This window comes from Engystomops pustulosus, chromosome 5, assembly GCF_040894005.1.
Source record: "Engystomops pustulosus chromosome 5, aEngPut4.maternal, whole genome shotgun sequence".
Lineage (NCBI taxonomy): Eukaryota > Metazoa > Chordata > Amphibia > Anura > Leptodactylidae > Engystomops > Engystomops pustulosus.
The window spans coordinates 88,154,251-88,177,092 of record NC_092415.1 but is presented as its reverse complement, the minus strand read 5'-3'; the positions used below and the strand labels follow the sequence as shown (position 1 = coordinate 88,177,092).

Sequence of the window (22,842 nt, the reverse complement as noted above, 5' to 3'; positions counted from 1 at the left end):
ATATAAATTTGTTATCCCCGTAATCGTACCGACCCAAAGAATAAAGTAGACCTGTCATTTGGGGAGTATAGTGAAATCCGTAAAATCCAAGCTCACAAGAATACGGCACAAATGCGTAATTTTACCAATTTCACTGCATTTGGAATTTTTTTCCCGCTTCCCAGTACACGGCATGGAATATTAAATACCACCATTTTGAAGTGGAATTTGTTACGCAGAAAATAAGCCGTCACACAGCTCTGTACATGGAAAAATAAAAAAGTTACAGATTTTTCAATTGAGGATAGATTCTAGCATCCACCTGCCTGTCACTGAACTTTATCTAGCATTTACAACCTTTTACTTAAGCTCGGTACTGATGCAAGTGCTCCCTTCTTTGCCAAATTGGAATTTTCAAAAGATTAAGTGAATCATTGTTCATCGGCTGTAGATGACTGCAAAGAGGTAAGAAAACAAAACAAGTAAATGCTGGATATGGGAGATGCCCTGCTATAAAACAAATATGGACAATATTCTGCCTAAAAGGCTTACACCGCAGAAGAATACTCAGATGGCTCTGCTGTTTATCTTGCCAGAATCTTAGCCACAATAAAAAAAGAGAAAAGCATAATGCGACACTTATTTATGGCTGATAGGATGATAATACCTAGACACTGCCATACTGAAATAGCTGAAAGGGTTTTGAATGGCGACAAAAACTAGAAGACATAATGAGAATGGAGGAGGCCCTGTGATATTCTGTAACCTGAGTTAGGCTTACAATAAACCTTTTAGAATTGTTGATACTGTAAAAAAAAAAAAAAAAAAAAGGAATATAATCCATTATGGTTGTACGCTGTAATTACATTGCTTTCTTTCATACAATGGATTTCTTTGGCTAGTTCATGATACATTGCTGTAAGTAACATAGGGTGTCCTCTTGTGCCAAACAAGAAGTACAAAGTAGGTAGGTTTCATTGTTACAAGTGGGTGTGGCAATTAAGAATTCAAAGATTTATATTCCAACATGATACTACAATATATATCAAGACCCTAAAAAGTGCTTGATGATCCTGTGGCCAATCATTTCTTTTGTAATAGCTGGTAAAAGAATAATCCAACCAGATTTTTGTGAATATATATGTATGCAGTGAAGCTTGTTTCAGTGTCATTTATTATCAGGTCAAAGTGTCACTTAGTTGTGCGTTGGACCTCTGGACACAATGTATGGACATATATAGTAGCATAGGCACTTTTTCTTTATATTGTTATTTCCGCCAATAAAGACGGATACATTCATGCGGTATGCTTATGGATCATTTTCATTACACATTCAAAAGATGGTTTCTTTTCTCATTGACACAACACAGTAGAACCAAAAGTAAAGTCAGTAATAAAAGATTTACTGGAACATTTGTTAACACAGAATTTCTGTTTTTAAATGTAAAGCTACCATCTTGCACACAAAGATGGACAGAACCATTTCCCAAGACTAATATGGACACAATAAATATGGACTTGTACATACAAGATCTGTGCACAAATTTGCCCCACGTCCATAAAAAAAAAAATTACATTTAACAGTGCAACATATACATATATAATTATATAATTTAATTATTTTACTCAACATGAGATATGAATGTACGTACTAAACACAAGCAACTACCTTGGTTATGTACATATATAATATTTATAGATATTTATATTTTATTCACTGATATGTACAGAATTCTACACATAAAATTCAGAAAGGCACAATTGTCTATACAACATATACAAAAATGGCAGGAGCAGACAAAAAAACAAACAAAAATACGACAATTATTGGTCAAGAGTTCATGATTGCACAAGTTATGTGTAAGAAAAATGTGCTTTAAAGATAAACGAGGTTTGTAAATTAACCTCAAAGTCTCTATACCCCCCTCCCACAAACAAGTAAAAAAATACTGTAACTCAGATGAAAAGGAGTAGATTTTAGGTTGCTATAACCAGTCTGCCTTCATCATCATCACTGCTTGAGTCGCTGAGCTGCACTGTGCTCTGTCTGGAGATCAGCTCAGTTCTTCTCTGATGTCGAAGGGGTGGAAGAGTGTGACCTATAGACTGCCTGTTTGGAACTTGAGAATGCACTTTTACAGAAAGATCTGGTTTTGCAGAGGTCTTAATCTGGCTGCCACTGATGTCATGACCCTGCTTACGCTGACTGTCTCTTTCAGTACTCGTACCACAAGTTGTAGCTCTTTCTTCCATGGAAACAGCTTCATGTGATGCCTTTGAGGATTCCTGCATCTTTGATGAAACATGTAAGGATTCAGTTGGCTTCATATTTTTGGCATCTGCCCCAGGAATGTTGGGTACACCCTGGCAAGGTGCTGTGCTACATGATGGAGATCTATCAGAAACTCCTTGGCTGTCGACAGATAGTGGACTAATAGATGGAATTAAAGTAGGCAATGCTATGTTCAATATTTGTAGGCCTGGAATGTGAGCTTGAGGACTAGGGTTGTTCTGGGAGCCTGGGCTTGTTGCTAAAACTTGCAAACCAACCGCGTTCAGAGTTAGTCCTGAGGGATGAATTTGTGGAGCAATGCTCGGGTTTGAAAGACCTAATATATTTACAGTTTCCATGCCAAGTGTCTGAATGGGATGTAAGCTTGATGGACTTAATCCAGGCACGTTTACTTGACCAATTGGAATACAAGGTACAACACCATTTACTTCTGCTACACCTATTGAATTTGATGTATTTGGTACTTCTGCAGGCTTGTCACTATGAGCACTGGCAGTTCTATGAATTACCCCAACAGCTGGTATAGTCAGCTGTACCTGCCCAGCTGGAAAGGGTACAAATGTGGAGTATGCCGTTAATCCAGCAGGGACAAGCTGAATTCCTCCTACTGGAATCATGCTGTAGGGAGACCTTACAGGTTGTTGTGAATGTAAAGGCAAATGACTGAACAGATGCGTAGGTGCTGTAGATATTTGAGCAGCCCGTTGAGTCGTGTCTACTGGTATAGGATGGCGACCATCTGAGTCTGTTACTGACGAATCCATGGTCTGTGTGCTCCGGTCTACTGGAGAACATGGTGTATTAACAGGTAGAGAGTCCTGTAACCAGAAAAAAAGTCAATGAAATATATATAGTTTTAGTAATAAAGCTACTTATATCCAAAATTAAACGTGACCTCTTAAAATACTATACAGCTAAATAATCGGTCATGGAAATTCAGAGTAGAACAGTTACACTTTTTAGACCCAACCATGCAAATGCTTTACATAAGAATGTGTCCTGTAGAATGTCACTTGTGATTTTTAGATATATTTTAATTTATTTTCTTAATATTAATTTTGCCATTTGAGAGTAAGGGAAAATAAAACAATTATGTTCAGTAAACTTATCAATTTTACAGTTTTTTACTTCCTTTCCTATGATTAAATATAATCGATATCAAGTTGTCCAGTGTATATAAATAAATGATAGTTGTGAAGTGAAGTTTTGGGTAGTTGATGAATACAGTTTACCATGTGCAGCTTTATTTATCACGCTCTAGCTAATCTTATGGTTTACAACAATTGGACAAGTTCTGCTGTAACTACTTCATGGGACAATGGCCTGTGTCCCAGCTGTTGAGCCTGCTCTTTAAAAAACAAAGAGAAAACAGCACAAATGGCACACATGCAATACTAAACAGGAGATGGCTTTATGGGATTTTTCTTTTCAGAACGCACTGTACACTAGCAAAGTAAAGGGCAAGGCTTGGAAATGGAGAGGTGTGGTAAACGTGTTTATTTGTGAAGGCGTGTGGGTGGACTGTGTTCAGAACAGATCAGTAAAAGAGAGATTCAGATTCAAACTTGCTGTAGTCAGCATCACAGCAATATATTGTATGGGGTTAGATAGAAGCGGTAGTGGAAAAGTATTTGCAAAGAATGGATATATCAGAAGTGTCTAAGAGAAGAACGGTTGTAGTTGCTCATGACAACCATTCACAGCTCAGCTTTCATTTTCCCAAAGTTGTTAAAGCTGAGCTCTGATTGGTTTCCATGGGCAACTAAAAGAGTTCTGCTCTCAGACACTTCAGATAAATCTCCCCCAATAACTACATGTGCTCTCACAGCTTCAATACTAGACTTTATAATGAAATGATGGTGATGCTACCCACAGCCCGACCACATCCCACCTAATTAAACACTAAAAAGGAATGAGGCCTTTTTATTAGTTGGAAGTAGAGGGCTATTTGAAGGTAACCTGTCAGAAGAAAGTGACCTAATAATCCACTACCAGTAACCTCTTAACGTACCTTAACACTATGTTTCTATCCAGTGAAGTGATATGAATTGGTTGCATAATGCCACAGAGGCTGAAGTGAAGCTCTTGCTACTTGAAAACGCCCCCTTCCTTTTGATTGACATCATGCACCAGACTTTAGGAGGGCCGGTTAATGTAGTCACTGGACACAGGGAAGTCAATTATAGTGAAATCTATATTCTTAAACAGGGAGAGCTTGACTTCAATGCTAACCTCTCCTTCTCTATTTGTTATTAATACAGGGAGGTTAAACATTCATTTTGGTTAAATTTGTGTATATCTAATGTGTTTGGGCATCAGAAGATCCCATCTCTGGGATCATACCAATAAAGCTAGTAAACACTGCAGTACATAGCCCTCTAAATTCAGGACCAAGCTTAAAGTGGTCCGGCATATTCATGAAGGGGCGGCCCGAGGATGGAGCCTCACAGTCACTGCCAACCTATGGTGTGGGAGGGGCAATCCAGGGGAGAAGGTACAGAAAGGGGAACACCTCGGACCACCCCCCATGAATATGTCGGATCGCTGTAAGCTTGGTCTGTTGATTGGAGTGTTGTCGCTTTGTAGTGAAGGAAAAGTGTTATGATTTTACTTTTTAGAACACCTCAGGTGTTTTTGGTTACCTGTAAAATTTGTAAAAACAGAGGTAGTTCATTAAAATCTGGAAGCAGTATGGCTGATGTTATCAGAATTCCGCATAAAAAATTACCATCAGAAGAGTGCATGTATGTTTTTAAGACTAATCTCTTGCTTTCGTTAAAACGCTGACACAAAAGTAAACAGTCTCAGCAAGAATGGATCACAAATACTCATTCAGCAGCAATGTGCTGAGAATATCTCAACTATGAGTTATTAATAATCTTGGAAAGGTCTGCCTATTTTCTCCCCATGGGAACATTAACATTTCAATAAAAAACACAATGAAATCAAAACATTCTAACAAGTCCTTCACAGGAAAGGTTTCCTTTCATCATCTGAGATTATTGAAATCATGCAATATGTAATCTCCCTGAATGAGTGCAAATCTTAACACAGGAAAAATGGAATTTTCAGATACTAATACTTAACAAGTGTTGTGCTTCAGTAAGTAAAAAAAATCATGCTGGTGAATTTATAATCAGAATAAAGTCTTTAAGACCTACTAATGCTAGTAAATGTTATGCGACTCCCTACCTATTCTACCCGTGAGTATATTTTAGAACCAAATCCCTTTTCAGATCATTTTGGCCTAAATAGTCAAGAGGTTAGTGCTGGCTCTGGTTGCAATAGTAACCCATCTAATGGCCGTGTTCACTGTGTAAAACTTGGCCTGAACAAGACGTTTTTCTGTTTGCCTAGAGGGACCCAAATTGTGGCTGAACAGAAGCAGAGGGGGTAAAAATATTGTGCATAATTTTTTTAACCCATTCTAAAACGTTTATTATACAGTTTAATGTATTCATTAAGCCTCATTGCTTTAGTTAAACATATGCTTTGTTGACATATATCAATATGTATGTTTGTATCTTCCACGCGCTATTGCTGGTTAACATTCAGGATTTTGAAATGTCACCTTTACAACTTACATGTGATGCGGTGAGGTTTTTAGACTCCAATGCATCTTCAGCATCTGGATAATCGATAGACATCTGATGACAGAGGGATCTGGGAGATGATGTTTCGCTTTTAGTAAGTGCAGCAACCTGCAGAACATCATCTCCTTTCTCCTTGTGACTCCCTGGCTTGCAAATAGTTGATGTAGTTAATGCCGTCATCTTGGTGATCAAAGCTTTAGGAAGAATATCCATTGAATTAGCTCGGGAAAAAGCAAGTGTAACTCTGCTATCTTCATCAGTGCTAGATGCTTCCTGCTGGCTGTTTCGGAACGGGTAATGTTGAGGACTTGCTGTAACAGATGGAGTAGCAGAAATAACAGAATCTGTTTGACTGTCTTCATCCTCATCCTCATTATCATTGTCATCATCTTCTCCCCCATCTGAATCATCACCATCAAATCCTGACCGTTCCTCAGTAAACCGCTGTCTTTCACCTGCACAGAATAGTAGACAAAAAGGTAAATTTACATCAGTGGGTGAAATAGTTCACACTTGTATCAACACTGGCTGTGTGCTGAGACAGTAAAGTGGGTTACCACATAAACATAATTCAATAATCTAGAGCTATGAGCTGCAAGACTGTGGAACGCTCTGCCACAAGATGTTGTAAAGGCTGAAATTTGAACATGTTCAAGAGGGGCCTAGAGGCCTTGCTGGAGAGCAGTAATATCACATTATATAAGAAAAAACATTTTGTGATTAGTTTCTGTTGATCCAGGGAGTGATTCTGACAATAGAGATGGAATTTTTCCTGCTATGGGCCAACTGGTATTAGCCTTGAAGGGTTTTTGCATTGGGATATTTAGGCACAAAGGACCAAAGAAATAAAAGTACCTTTTAATAGATATCCTCAGTGGTATGACAAACCCAGAGTCTATTGCTACTACCCAGCTGTTTTGTACTGACAAGACAGCCAACACACTCTCTCTGATTAGTGACATTGCAATAAAACGATGTTCCTTTATATACCACATGACACAAAAAAAAAAAAAAAAAAAAAATTTAAGTTAAGAAAATTGATACCTGACAACCCAGATCAACAGTGATAAGTGCACCCTCATTACATCCCCAGCAACCTGAGAAGATCTATGGCACAGTAACGGAAGCAATGCTGCTGGAATGTGCTCAATTTCACTGCACTTTGCCACCGGCTAAATCATGTTACATAAACAAAAATGGCCCATTATGTGAGCACCTCACACAGTAGCATAATGAAGATGAATATAGCACTGGCAATTCATCATTTTTTTCCCATATAGTCAATTTAGTATATTATAAATCTCTCTTGCCTTTCACGGACACGAAAATCACAACTGAAAGAAAACTTTTCACTTATTCAGTTATTAGCCTCCTAATTTGAAAATGTCTATTTTGGTGATACAACCAACTTTTCAAAATTAGAATATTTTTAATTTGGAACACAAACATAATTAAAAATCTTCGCCAAATTTCATTTTTTTTTTCATTAATAAATTCTAAACATATTGGGGCAGATTTATCAAGTGTCTGAAAGTCAGAATATTTCTAGTTGCCGATGGCAACCAATCACAGCTCCCCTTTAAAATATTCATGAGCACTGGTAAAAGCTGAGCTGTGATTGGTTGCCATGGGCAACTAGAAATATTCTGACTTTCAGACACTTGATAAATCTGCTCCATTGCCTAAATTTCTCAAGTAACATGAAGTAGAATGTGTCACGAAAAAAAAAACTCCCTGGAGTCCCTGGATATGTTAAAGCATTCCAAAATTATGACCGCTTGTAATGACACGTCAGATTATTTAAAAAATGGCTGCGTCAGAAGGTGCAAAATGGCCAAGTCATTAAGATACTGACTTTCACTCATCTGATAAAGTGATAAACTTGCCATGTTGAGGTTTAAGAGTGCCTTCACACGTGGCATGTACAACCACAATGCAAACTCCTAGGGACGGGGCCCGATTCCATCTGCAGCTAGGACCATATGACCCTTTCACTTTTAGCCGTTTTCTTTAAAAGGAATGGTAGCCGATGGGGTAAAATGCACTTTTGTACAGGAAGGCTTCACTTTACATAACAAGAAAGTGGTGTAGAACTTTTAAGACTTCTAACTTTTAATAGATGTACAGTTACACTGCCCCCACACTTAAAAAAAAAAAGTTGATGTAAGGTGACCATCCAGTTTAAAACTTAAACACCATCCTTGCCCTTTTATCTGCAAGATCTGAAAATTCTGAGCCAACTTGTTTCTTAAAAATACCTTCATTGCAGTCTGAGCTCTATTTTTCTCTCTTGTTCACTGAATGCTTTCCTGCCTAGACGTATACGCCGCATTCTGGCCGTTTTACTAGCATGGGAGCTTATTGCATTTCATTTGGCCATAGGGTTCAATGTATAACACTATGCTTCAAGTGGAGGTAGCTATAGCCTGTAGCAATGAAGAGGTCTATTGGCAGGTATATTTGTTTTAGTGGAAAAATATTTTGGGACAACCCACTTGACTCAATCTGGAGTTTAAACATAGCAAAAAATCTGTATGGTTTGTAATTTATGACTTCCTGTCCAGTCTTTCCAGTTAACATGGACCTGAAAATCATACAATATTGTTGTATGTGAGAGGTTCTCTTTATATTATGGCTATACAGATTATTAAAGTTCTGTATCAGAGAAACAGATATTTAATTGACGGCCATAAAGAATTGCCATGCTTCAATCTTTAGTGAGTGTGTGGCTATGGCTATGGCTTGTGGCTATTACCCTGCCCACCTAAGGAGCCATATGCCCCATGTAGGTGGGGATACAGAATAAGTGGCTGAGGCAGTGCCTGGCTGAAGCCTTATTGTTTATAATTACTGGTACTCAACAGAGCTACAGTAGATGCAAGATAAGTATACAAAGACAGGAAAAAGAATATAATTCTATTGGCTTTACAACTGAAGCCATGAGAGGTTTCCAAAGTCCTCTTCCTGGTCTACAGCTCATCTGACATGAGTTACCTGGTCAAGCTCTATCTATGGAATGACATTGAACAAATAGCCTGTGACAAATCCTGACCTCCCAATTGCTTCTGCTCCCCTGAAGCAGCACAGCTGCCTATGTTTGTGGACAAAACTTAGCTTACAAAATAATTCTCTCTTTGATCCACAGCACTGAGTAAAACTAAATAGGCCTTTGGTTCTGGGTGAATGACAGCAGACAGTCGCTCAGTGCACATCCCTTTCAAGTCAGCTTTTAAATTGTACATACTCCTTGTCATCCGAGGCATCAACCTCACAGAGAAAGGACTTGTTTCCTTCACTGAATAAGGCATGAACAGTTAAAACACAAGCAGTTACTCTAACTCTTTACATCACTTATCACTCTGTAGCATGCAAACCCATTTCTCATGTTGCACAAGGTAACAATAAGGACACTTTCAGCTTGGTGAACTAATGACAAACAAATGACTTCAAGCCTTTAAACACACGGACATGATCATGTAATGACCCGGCAAGTTATTCTTCCCATACGAACAATAAAGATATTTGTCTGTCTATAGATCTTTCATCTATCCAACCATTTATTGTCCATGTCACAAGTTAATATATGTCAATCAGCCATAACATTAAAACCCAATACTGTGTTGCCCCCCTTTTACATTTGCACATCTTTGGCTCTTCAGGGCATTAGTCATCTCTTAGCTGTATGCTAGGGACTGCGGTAACAATCAAATTGGTAGGGCTTTGACCATTGGAACCACCACAAGAACAAGGGCTCTGTGTTCCCCAAATAAATGTAGTGTCCACATGCGCAAGGCTGCTCCATCGATCTCTATGGTACTGCCATATAAAGAGCTCAGTTTCCCTCATTCGTCACACAGCAGTGAAAGGCATGATATAGAACATGCAGTATCTACAACTCCATGAATTTGGGTTACATGGGATTACCAAGCAGTACAAGAAAGGGCCTATTTCCCAGAATTAACCGGTGGCATGTACTTTAAAATAGCATGGAACACTCTTAGCTGTGTGCAACCAAATAAAAAACACAGCTCACCCAATCACCTACAGTCCTCTATATATCCTCCGATGTTCCTCAGCACATAGACACCAATCCATATTTAATGCACGGTTCCCGGCACTCAAAAAAACATACTAAACAACAGCAAATGGTACTTCTTTATTCTTTGTATACTAACAGGTTGCAAGTGGAAACACATAAAAGATCAACTCATCTTCCTCATGATAAAGCACCAGTTATTTTAAGTTCTTCCAAGAGTTTTGGGAGTGCTGGGAAGATGTGTGGTCAGATGCCTTCTTCTGAAAGAGGGCTCTACCATTAGGGAAAATTGCTGTCATGAAGGGGTATATCTCTTCAACAACAGTGCTGAAGGAGGACATATTGTACATGCAGTCATATCAACCCTTCCACCACTTCATACCAGGGAAAACCCCACAGAGGATTTTCTGAATAAGCTGTCCCCAGCATAGTGATCAGTCCCTGGTGGCACTTCTCACGAAACCACCCTTAATCTGTCAATTCTTGATGTTATGGATGAACAATGTTTATATGAGATTTCCAGATTTCTTTATCACAGTATCATTATATTCACCCTTTTAAATTACAGGTATTTCCCATGCCTTAGAAACCTCAGAGAAATTCTTGGTCTCTTAGAGTTCGGTACTCTGAGACTTGTCAATCTACATACCTGTAAACTCTCCTCCCAACTAAAACAACTGAAAAGCATTTAATGTCATATATAAGACAGAATATGAAGAACTCTGCAAAAACCAGAGAAATAAGTACAGGCAGTCCCCTAATTAAGGACACCCGACTTACAGACGACCTGTAGTTAAAGACGGACTCCTCTGCCCACTGTGATCTCTGGTGAAGCTCTCTGAATGCTTTACTATAGTCCCAGACTGCTATAATCAGCTGTAAATTGTCTGCAATGAAGCTTTATTGATAATTCTTGGTCTAATTACAGCAAAAAAATTTGAACTACAATTGTCACTGGGACAATTGTCTGGATCTACAATTATAAAATATACAGTTTCGACTTACATACAAATTCAACTTAAGAACAAACCTATGAAACCTATCTAGTATGTAAACCGGGGACTGCCTGTATAATGTAGAAGGGATCTTACCTTCCCATTTTCACTTTCTCTAAATATTTTGTGTTTGTTTTAATTTCTTTAGTGTTAATCTTTTGTGTTGTGTGGATTGCCAATTTGCCCCTGTGCAATCTAACCTCTGTCTCTTTTTTGCTTTTAACTGATTCAGCTTCAGTGACCTAACACCCCTCTTCAGCAAACAGTGCCATGACCTCTGACCTCAGCAAGCCCAACAGTACTAATTACAACTTAATCTCCTTGAACTCACAGTACATTCAGGGATGAAATACCTCTTGCCAATGACAATGGCAGACAGACAATATTGCAGTGCATTTGCTCTGCTCACAGGTTTTCCTTCACGTTAACATAGAAAAGGCAAAAACAACAATAAAAAATACCCACTGCAATAAAAAACTAGAACTTGGAAGCCAGGCAATCTGCATAAACTACAAATGGATCTCAGTGCATGTAGTAATAATGAAGATGGTAGGTACTGAGTTACAAAGGCACAAATGTAATCATATGTGTTTTGCTTTCTGCATCAACTGGAATGCAAAGTTGCAATATCATGCCATCAAATGAGTAAACTAACCCACCTGAAAAGGACAGCTATAAGAGGCCACAGAGTTAGGCTGTTACAGTGAAGCAGTACATAAGCAATAACTGAAGTACAATTGTATTGTAGTATATGCTGTAAGAGAGTCAATTCACCCCCCTATTTCTTGAATGCTTATATAAGTAAATAAACAAAATCATAAACATGTTTATCCTTGGGTCCCAAAATACCAAATCTATTTAAGTATAAATCAATAATCCCATACAATGAATGCCTTATTACAAACAAAAACATCCAAATGTTTGAGTTTTTATAAAAATTCAAAGGTTCATTCAATTCATTCAAAGGTTGGTTATCCATTTCTCAAAATTAATTAAATGTAAATCGAAAATGTTAACTGGTCCCAAAAAACATGACACCTTACACTGTTACGTTCACCAAAGTACAAAGATATGATTTGAATATGATGAATATGAATATCGTAATACAGATAATTTTTTTAATAGATTCATTTGTTTAAATTACATAAATTGGAATGTCCATGATTGTACATCTCCAAATAATAAAGGGAATAAGTTATTTGGGCCGCACATTAAGAGCAGTAAAAAAGAAAAGAAAAAAAAAGCCCAACTGTGGTTTTACTGCATTCAGATTAATTAATTCCCTATACCCATTATGTTACAATGGGGCCTCTAAGAGGTACAATGTTTTCACCATGAAGAAAGTTGTGCTTTTGGTGATAACCAGTGTCAATATAGTTCATAAATTCATTAGGATTGTTACAAAAATAAATAGTTTTTACAAAAAAAACCCCTCACAATTATTGCAGAATATAAATCAAAGTAAAGCGCCTATTGTCAACTGGTGTCAGTTCCAAAAGGTACAGACATTCGCTTTTTAGTTGCTTTTACGCTTTTCAGCACAAGGACCTTGCTATTATCGTCAGATTATATATAGACATCCAATCTCTAGCTCACTAAGTGATACAAGAAATGATTTTCATGACATCAGACAGAAACCTATTTAGGGCCTGTAGGAGCTGACCTTTGAGGTATTCTAGAACTGTCGTCCTTAATAAAGCTTGCAAACAAAACAACTGGTGTCAAGAATAAACACAGCATCCTACTAATACGTCATAAAGACCCATTTATAGTAATTCTAGTAAGTGTCAAAAAAGGTCCCAATGTTGGGCAATTCAGTAGTGGTCATTCTGCTAGGTCCATAATGAGCAATAAAATTTAGTATTGGACCTGGCAAGAGACTGTTCAAAACCACCATTTTTAAAATATGCTGGGCTACTGGAACAAAGAACTTTGGCATCTGGAGTATTGCATAAAAGGTTCCAGAATAAAAGCTGGAAACCTGGGCATAGCTCACATACCCTAGAAATTTTGACTGGGTATCCAGCTGACAAGAAGCACATGTCAATCTCAGGGACTGACCCCACGAATAACATTTCATAACCAAGTTCTGATTACACAATTGGAAACCATAAAAAAAGAATTGTTTCCAGTTAAAGAGGAACAACTATCCGCAAGTGTAGTTCCACAATATCAAATATAGAATGCGGGAACTCCTTCATCTACATGTTCTCCTGAGTGACCTTTTCTAAGCCAAAGCTGCCTTAAGAAAATTGAAAGACCGGTTTCTACAAATGTAAATGTTACCTAGGGAGCCAAACTTTTCTGGTCCTTATAGATCACTTGTGGAAAAAAAAGACATCTGTCACTTCCCGGAAATGTATATTTTAGTAAATACTTGACCATAATTCTAGAGCATTATCTGTCAAAGTATCTGTCCTGTGGCAACTTCTAGCAGCTCATGAATAAAATGATTGTCTAAAAAATAACTTTGCTAAAAGTGAGCTGATTATCCATATGATTATACAGATTACATGACTATTGCACCTGAATATGGGATTTTTAGAAACTCAACAAATCATTGAAGTACACTGTAATAGATGTGCACTCTAAACAGGTGGCTTATTGCCATTCACAACTATGTAAGTGTAATGTGAAAGGAAGGAACACATGTGGACTGCATACTAACAAACAGCATAGGCAGAACATTCTGGAGCAGAATTGAAAGTTTAAATATATTTAGATATTTGACTAATTTTGAATGTAATGAGAATTTACCTAAGATGGTAATTGGCACAGATTTACCAAATTTACCATTAAAATCAAGCTAGGTATTATAGAAAAGGAAGCAAGTACATCAAGTCCAACCTTTAAGAATTAAATGTTTTTCCCTATTACAAGTGATATTTTGTGCTCTCCAGAAAGTCATCCAGGCCTCTCTTGAACATGTACATAGAGTCCGCCATAACAACCTCCTGCGGCAGAGAGTTCCATAGTCTCACTGCTCTTACAGTAAAGTACCTTTGTCTATGTTGATGGTAGAATCGCCTCTCCTCTAGGCGTAGAGGATGCCCCCTTGTCCTGGTCACAGGCCAAGGTATAAAAAGATCTTTGGAGAGATCCTTGTACTGTCCATTCAGTATTTGTACATTGTAATGAGGTCTCCTCTCAGTCGTCTTTTTTGTGAACTGAATAATCCCAAATTTTGTAATCTGTCAGTGTATTCTAATCCCTCCATTCCCCTAATAATCCTGGTTGCTCTCCTCTGCACCCGTTCCAACTCTACTATATCCTTTTTATACACTGGTGCCCAAAACTGTACACAATATTCCATGTGTGGTCTGACCAGGGATTTGTATAAATGCAAAACTACCGTATATACACGTGTATAAGCCGAGTTTTTCAGCACAAAAAATGTGCTGAAAAACGTCCCCTCGGCTTATACATGAGTCAATACTTGTAAAAAATAATTAAAAATGGACTAAAAAAAAAAAAAAACTTATTTACTCACCCTCCGGTGGCCCCGATGCGCAGCGCTGCTCCCCCGATTGCAGCTCCTCTTCTGGCTTCCCGGCTCCTCTTCTTGCTTCCGCGCCGTCTTCTGTCTTCTTTAACATGGTGCTGGGCGCCGCCATTGTTCTTCTCCTGTGCGGCGCCTAGTATGACGTCAGCAGCGCCTAGTATGACGTCATACTAGGCGCCGCACGGGAGAGAACAGTAGCGGCGCCCAACACGATGTTAAAGAAGACAGAAGACGGCGCAGAAGCAAGAAGAGGAGCCGGGAAGCCAAAAGAGGATCCGCGATGACATCGGGGGAGCAGCGCTGCGCATCGGGGCCACCGGAGGGTGAGTAAATAAGTTTTTTTTAAATTCTGGGCTGACTGTATACTACTGGGGACACGCTGTATACTACTGGGGGGCAGGCTGGGGTGGCTGTATACTACTGGGGGGCAGGCTGGGGTGGCTGTATACTACTGGGGGCAGTCTGGGCTGGCTGTATACTACTGGGGGCAGTCTGGGCTGGCTGTATACTACTGGGGGCAGGCTGGGGCAGGCTGTATACTACTGGGGGCAGGCTGGGGCAGGCTGTATACTACTGGGGGCAGGCTGTATACTACTGGGGGCAAGCTGTATATTATAGGGGACTGGCTGGCTATATACTTGGCTGGGTCTGTGACCAATGCATTTCCCACCCTCGACTTATACTCGAGTCAATAGGTTTTCACAGTTTTTGGTGGTAAAATTAGGGGTCTCGGCTTATACTCGGGTCAGCTTATACTCGAGTATATACGGTAAGTCCTTACCATGGGAATCTATTCCTCTCTTCCTTGGTTAAACTGTTGACACTCCAAAGAGAATTTACATCATTCCTCATTGTGTCTTCTATCAGGGGATTTTTATGGGTAAAGACAGTTGAGAAGGCGACATTCAGTAGATTGGCCCTTTCTTCATCTCCTTCCACCATGACCCCCATGTTAATCCTAAGAGGGCCCACACTCTCCGTTTTTAGTTTCTTATCATTTATATACTTGAAAAATGATTTGGGATTATTTTTTATCTCCCTGGCAATATTTCTCTCAGTCTCTATTTTTGCAGCCTTTATCTGCTATTTACAGGATTTATTTTTCTCATCGCTACCTTCGCGTTTTAGAACCTTAAACACCTTATTTTTCTTGCTTATTGCTCTCCTTACAAGACTTGGTAGCCACATTGGCTTTTTCTTGTTCCTCTTATACTTTTTCCCAAATGTTATGTTTCGCACAGGACTTTTTTTTTTTTTTTATAGAATATTTGTACAAAAATTCTCTTTTTTTTTTGGGGGGGGGGGGGGGTTGTCTTTGAGAACACTGTCCCAGTTTATGCCAATAAGGTCTTCCCTTAGTTGCTGAAAATTTGCCCTCCTGAAGTTTAGAGTGTTCGTTGCCCCTCCACTAACGCTCTTATTAAAGCATAATACAAAATCAATGATATAATGATCACTATTACCCAGGTTCACCTCAACCTGAAATTTTGATACCCTGTCAGGTCTGTTTGTTGGGATAAGGTCCAGCAGTGCCCCCTCTCTTGTTGGCTCCAGGACTAGTTGTGACAGGTAATTGTCTTTTGTTGTAGACAAGAACTTGCTGCCTTTGAAGGACCTGCAGGTTTCTGCCCCCAGTCAATATCTGGGTAATTGAAGTACATGATAAGTACTTCACCATGCTTTGAAGCCGCATCCATTTGACTTATCACCATTTTCTCTGCTGCCTCCATTATATTTTGAGCATTATAACAAACCCCTAGTAATATTTTATTATTCTTTTTTCCCTCCCCTTATCTCCACCCATAGGGACTCCACCAATGGGTCACCAATGTCATCTCACAGGACAGGCTTGAGTCAAGATTTCACATATAAACAAACACCTCCCCCTTTTTAATTTATTCAATCATTTCTAAAAAGACTATAACCATCTATAGTAACAGCCCAGTCATCGCTACTGTCCAGCCATGTCTTGCTGATACCCACTATATCATATTTGTGCTCTAACATTAAGAGTCCCAGTTCCTCCATTTTGTTTGTGACTTCTGGCATTTGTGTACATACACTTTATATGTTTTTCCCTATCCATATTCCTTTTGTTTATATTCACCATCTTAATCAAGCCTTCATTCCTCCCCCATGGACTATGACTCTTCCAAGCTCCCCATCTACACTTTCCTTTTGCCCTGCACAAGTTTAGTTGCCCTTCACCCCAGTCTCTAGTTTAAACACTCCCCCAACCTTCTAGCCATTTGTCCCCCAAAACAGCTGCATCCTCCCAATTGAGGTGCAGCCCATCCCTACTGTAGAGCCTGTAGCCAACAGAAAAGTCAGCCCAGTTCTCCATGAACCCAAAGCTCTCCTTCCTACACCAACTTTTGAGTCACTTATTTAACTCCCTGATCTCCCGCTGCCTTTCTGGTGTGGCACGTGGTACAGGTAGTATTTCGGAGAAAACTAACTTTGAGGTCCTTGTCCTGAGCATAGGGCCTAAATTCCTGAAATAATTTTTAAGGACCTTCCACCGACCTCTTACATTGTCATTGGTGCCAATATGGACCATGACCACTGGTTTCGCACCAGTCCCTCCCAGTAATCTGTCAATCCGCAACATGCCGAACCCGAGCACTTGGCAAACAACACACTGGGGGAGATCTATCAAGCTGTCTGAAAGTCAGAATATTTCTAGTTGCCCGTGGCAACCAATCACAGCTCAGCTTTCATTTTACCAGTGCTCATAAATATTTTAAAGGGGAGCCGTGATTGGTTGCCATGGGCAACTAGAAATATTCTGACTTTCAGACAGCTTGATAAATCTGCCCCACTGTTCGGTATGCACGGTCTTTGTGACAGATTGTGTTCCTCAAATAATAGAATCTCCCACTACCACCACCTGTCTGACCTTGCCTGTGCTCCCATTACCCTTTTTACTGGAGCAGACAGTCCCCTGGTTGATAGAGGCCATGCCTTGCTGCAGCATTGCTACCCCAGGGCTGATATCCCCCTCATCCGCCAGCTTGACAAACTTATTAGGTGCAACAGATCAGGGCTGCAACTCTTCCCTCTACCCCGCCTTCTACATGTTACCCAACTAGCTGCCCCCTCACTCTGCACCTCCATACTTCCATCCCCACACCCATCTTCCCCAGAGAGTTTGTGCTCCAGGAGCAGCAAACTTCGCTCCACATTGTCACTTGCCCGCAGCCTTGCCTGAAACGTATACACCAGGGACACTTACTCGTAGATCCAGGTACTGTGACTTAGATAACAATTATAAGAAGATTACCAATGTCTTCCTTCCAAAATCAACTTTTACAATTATGCTAATAAGCCACACATGCTATGGGGGGGGTGCCTTACCTGATCACCTCCTTGGGTCGGTCTTCCCACCTCCCACTGTTTGAAATCAGAGTAGGCAGAGGGAGGGGGAAATGCCAGGGTACAGGGTGATTTTTATTAAAGATTTCCTTTTAAGGCCAACTTTGTGCAAATAAGATCAATAAAACCTTCTGTATTAAGTTCCTGTAATAAATAAGGAACTTAAATAAGGAACTCAGTTGTTTTCTTGCACTGGGGGAGCAAAAGAGGGTCACAGGCAAAGAACATAGATGTACCTCTGCCCGCTCTGTGCCAGATGTGAGTAGAGAGTTTATTATTATTAAGGGGCTGATGTGGACATTTCATTAAAGAGGAGAGGCTGCTGCTGGACATTTCGCTAATGAGGGGACTGCTTTGGACATTTTGTTAATGAGAGGAGGCTGCTGGACATTTTATCAATGTCGGGAGGCTGCTTTGGACATTTTGTTAATGAGAGGCGGCTGATGTTGGACATTTGATCAATGTCGGGAGGCGGCTGCTGGACATTTGATCAATGTCGGGAGGCGGCTGCTGGACATTTGATCAATGTCGGGAGGCGGCTGCTGGACATTTGATCAATGTCGGGAGGCGGCTGCTGGACATTTGATCAATGTCGGGAGGCGGCTGCTGGACATTTGATCAATGTCGGGAGACGGCTGCTGGACATTTGATCAATGTCGGGAGACGGCTGCTGGACATTTGATCAATGTCGGGAGGCGGCTGCTGGACACTTGATCAATGTCGGGAGGCGGCTGCTGGACATTTTCTCAAGGTCGGGAGGCTGCTGGACATATTATGAATGTCGGAAGGCTGCTGGACATTTGATCAATGTCGGGAGGCTGCTGCTGGACATTTGATCAATGTCGGGAGGCTGCTGCTGGACATATTATCAATGTTGGGAGGCTGCTGATAGAGATTTAATGAGGGGAGACTGTTGGACATTTAATTGAACAGGGAAGGCTACTGGACATATTATTAAAAAGTAGTGGCTGCAATTCCACTTTTATATAGGGCTATAGAAAAAGGGTATTATAGTGTCCCTTTTTCTGTAGCCCCCTTCTTATGAAGAGAGACAACAGAATAGACTACAAAAAAAGCATAATCAGTAGGAGACTACAAAAAAGGGGGACTCTAAATGGGGCTACAGAAAAGGTAGGTTTCATAAAAAGAGGCAATTAAAGGGGGGTTACAAAAAAAGGGGGCACATGCAGGAAAGGGGGTATTATATGGGTTGTGGTTAGATATGGAGTATTTGAGGGGCACAAAATTGTTTTTTCAGGGACCATAGTAAGGGGGGTACACGACCCTGTCCCTGGAAAAAAATTTTAAACACAGCCAGTTCCTGGATACAAAAAGGATAGGGATTACTGATCTACAGGATTAAAATATATTTCAATATTATAGGATTGTGGAGATGCTGTATTCTGAATAACTGTAAAAAGTACAGTTTGTGTTGTCAGGTACTACTCATACAAAGTGTGGGGCTCCCACAAGTGGATTCACATGTACCCTGATGAAAGTGCCTTAAATTCTGAGAAAGATTTACATGTTGTTTTATATTTGCTTTGGTAAAATGCAAGATAAACGGACCAAGTCTCTGTACATATCCAGATTTATCTTACCACATTATATACTTTCAGAACCATATCATGACAACCATAAGATCCTGCAAAATGCCACATATGATTGATTGTCAAAATAAATGTAAAAGTTATTCTTTGTAGTGATTTTTCATCTTACTCTGAAATCTATGTGGTAGTAGTTAGAAAATCTGTTTACGTCGGCTCAGCCTACATAAAAGGTTAGTGGACCCAGGTGCTTTATTTCTACAGAAGAGGGCTGAGCTGTCTCAACGTGTCAAAAGTAACAAAGAAAATGATCATTAATAAGATACAAATTGAACTATTATCAAAATACATGAGCTATCACTTATGGAAAAAAACAGTAAGATCGGTTCACTGAGCCAGATAGAAACCCAGTGTAGATTATAATGGGTGGAAACAGGAAGTAACTGCTTGTAAAGCAATACGTTTATATCATTCTTCTACCGAAGTATGAATAGAAATTATCTAGTGATTCCAGCAGACTTTAACTAATTTAGAGTCTTAAAAGTACAGCTGACAGATATACACGTGTCATCATCCAGTTTTAAAGTTTAAGACAATCTTATCAGTAAAACACCTGGATGGCTTTTATTGCATATAAACAAATGAAGTCCATCTGAAGTAATATGTTTTATCGAAAGGAATGTTCCCACCTTGGACTTCAATGATATATATCTCTACAGAATATGCAGTACATGTCTAAAACCTAAAAAAAGAAAAAAGGGATATCCTGACATTCCTAGTTTGTCCCCAGGTGGAAAAACAATAGGGTGGTGCCAAAAAAAAAAAATTCTCATAGGTGCAGATTTTATTGATTTTGAAAGGACTCAGAAGTGCTGCTTGGCTGGCTATGGAAAACGCATTGAAGTAAATGGTAAGCACATGCATGTTTAAAGGAATTCTATCATATGTCCAAGCATGATAAACTGGGACACCAGGTTTATGATAACCAGGCGGCACTGTAAATGTCGTAATCTTCATATATTTGTTATCCATGGCCTTCTTCCTTATCACCGTTTAAAATTATGCTAATGAGCCATAAAGGCTCTGGGGGAAGTAACCTGAGCTGGAGCACTTACCCCTCCCACTGTGTAAGATTACAGCAGGTAGAGTGAGGGGGCCAAGGGATCTGGAGGAAGGGTGAGAGAGTGTAACAGCCTGTGTGGCAAGAGCACCCCCCCACAATGCTTCTGGTTCATTAACATAATTCTGAAAGCTGATTTTAGAAGAAAGGAGACATGTATAACAAATATAATGTTACCACAGTCAAAGTGTCTGCATCTATGAGTAATTGTCCCAGTTTATCATCCACTTATTTTAATGTTAGTATAATCCAATCTGTTTTTAAATACTTTTCTACATGGGCTATGTTTTACCACAGCAGAAGAAAGACTACTAGTCAGCTGAATGTCAAGCAAATTCCTGCCAATATTTACTTGAAAGGTGCCCTGCAGCACTGCATGGAAAGTCTTTGAAGCATGTGCACTTTTTTGATCTCACATGGTTCAAAAAACACAAACCACATTTGATCAAAATTCAGGATCTGAATTGAATCCAAGCTGACAGCAGAAATGACAGGTTTTATCAAGCTTCACTATTATAGCTAAAACAAAAACATTTTTAGATGCATTTTACAAAATTGACAGGCTCCTCATCTGAGAACTTTCATGTATATGATAACACCAGTGCTAAGAACTAACTAGTATTATTAAACATGTCATTTCTTGTGAATAAGCACATCCAGCTTTAATCCTAGCACAGGGATATCTAGCAGCTAGGCTACTAAAGAACTTAATTCACCTTATATAAAAAAATACGAACATGTCCTATGTAAAAAGTAAGGTAATAATAAATTAATTGTTTAATGAAATTTATTAATTTAACTTATTGTTTAATGTGTGAATATGTTTTATTTTACAAACAATAAGAAGTAAAGAAGTGCAGTATTACATGAAATCTGCGTGGCTCCTATTGGTGGCAAAGACTGCCACCTGCTGGGACAGTAAAGTAATATCCATTTAATGTAACTAAACACAAGAACTTCAAGAATCATCATCTCTTATACAAAATGACAGATGAAAATGTAGGAGCATTTATGCAGTTCTAGAGGAATGTAAATAAAGTGGAAGCCTCCATGCACACAAGATGGGAAGACCAGCTTTAAAGGCACTACATAGGGACAAATGGAGATTACATAAAATATAACAAAAGGCCACATTCATATTTTTGATATTTTCAGCATATACTTCAAGAAATGTATCCATAGGCAAATACTGATAGGTATATGTTGTTTCCAGCAGAAAACACAGGATAGAAACATGCAGCAAGCTGTGCCTTTCCATTTTGCTCCCTCACACTGAGCAACCAATTTTCTCAGTGAAGTCCATTGAAGGCAATGAAGGACGGATGCAACGTATTGCATTCAACCCCAGCCTATGCTGAGTGTACATTCTGTGAGGTCAACCATGAGAGCCTATGCCATTTGAGGAAGGAGTAGTAAACAGCACAACGTATCCCACTGTATGTGCTTTAGTTGGTTAGGTCCTAGCCTTCCGTTGTAAAGATACATAGGGAAGCAGCCCCACCTATCCTTACAACAGTGGGCTAAAAACGAGATATGCTGTAGTCTGCAAATTAATAAATAAAAATTCAAATGAAAAGAACTAAAATATTGAAATAATACTTATTTTTAATGAATTATAATAAAAATGTTAATTCATTTTATTAATTTACAGAATATCATCTATTAAAAATGGTAATCTGCTTTGTCCAGGGATTGTGTCCAGGATAGAGAATGTGAAATAGGATATTCCCAGTTGCATTTTGTCATGCTAAATGGTTCACCTGGCCTGACAGTTTATCACATATTAACATTCCTCACATTGCTGCCCAGTACTTAGGTGACACAAGCCTCAGAGGGTGTGTAGCAGATAGCCATGGGGATGATTCTACACACAAAAGGTAAAAGTGTGCAACTGTTTACCAAAGCTAAACACAAAGAACATGGCGATAATCTGCTCACATCCTGAGCACCATTTCCTAAATATACCATCAAGCGCTTCATAATCACATTTTTTTGTTTTTATTTAAATTAGAAAAAAAAATCTTGGATGCTTGGGCTATGTATCTAGATATATTAAATGGTAAAAAAAACAAAGCATGTTTGGGCTCTGGAGCCTTCTGAAGCCTACCCCCCAGATAAAGGATTCAAAGCAGAAATGCACAACAGGATGTCATCATCCTGGAGTCTTCCTGTGGCAATGCACTAGTAAGTTATCAACTTTCACTTCGAGCCTTGCAGTTGTTTACTATACTTTGTGTTCCCTGTAGCGTTGCTATCGTTACTATGCTTTCATATTTATCAAGTTGCATCTCTTATGCCCTGTGTGTACAGTTGTGCTTCCGCCCTAGTGAAAAGGTGCACTTAGTTTTGTCACTTATCTGATCAAATATCAGCCGCCTTTATAAAAAAAAAAAAAAAAAAAA

General features: G+C 39.2%; 1 protein-coding gene across 9 annotated transcripts in view; it reads right to left on the bottom strand.

The window, feature by feature from the left end:
• Nucleotides 1-1,361: 1,361 nt before the first annotated feature.
• HIVEP1 (HIVEP zinc finger 1) overlaps nucleotides 1,362-22,842 on the bottom strand; it is a 121,835-nt gene continuing 100,354 nt past the window's right edge. For all 9 annotated transcript variants that reach the window (XM_072152599.1, XM_072152601.1, XM_072152600.1 and 6 more), the window contains 2 exons: nucleotides 5,857-6,320; nucleotides 1,362-3,090 (listed from right to left, as the gene is read on the bottom strand). In XM_072152599.1, the coding sequence (XP_072008700.1) occupies nucleotides 1,957-3,090; nucleotides 5,857-6,320 (1,598 nt within the window). In that variant the 3' untranslated portion in view covers nucleotides 1,362-1,956. The remainder of the gene's footprint in view (nucleotides 3,091-5,856; nucleotides 6,321-22,842) is intronic.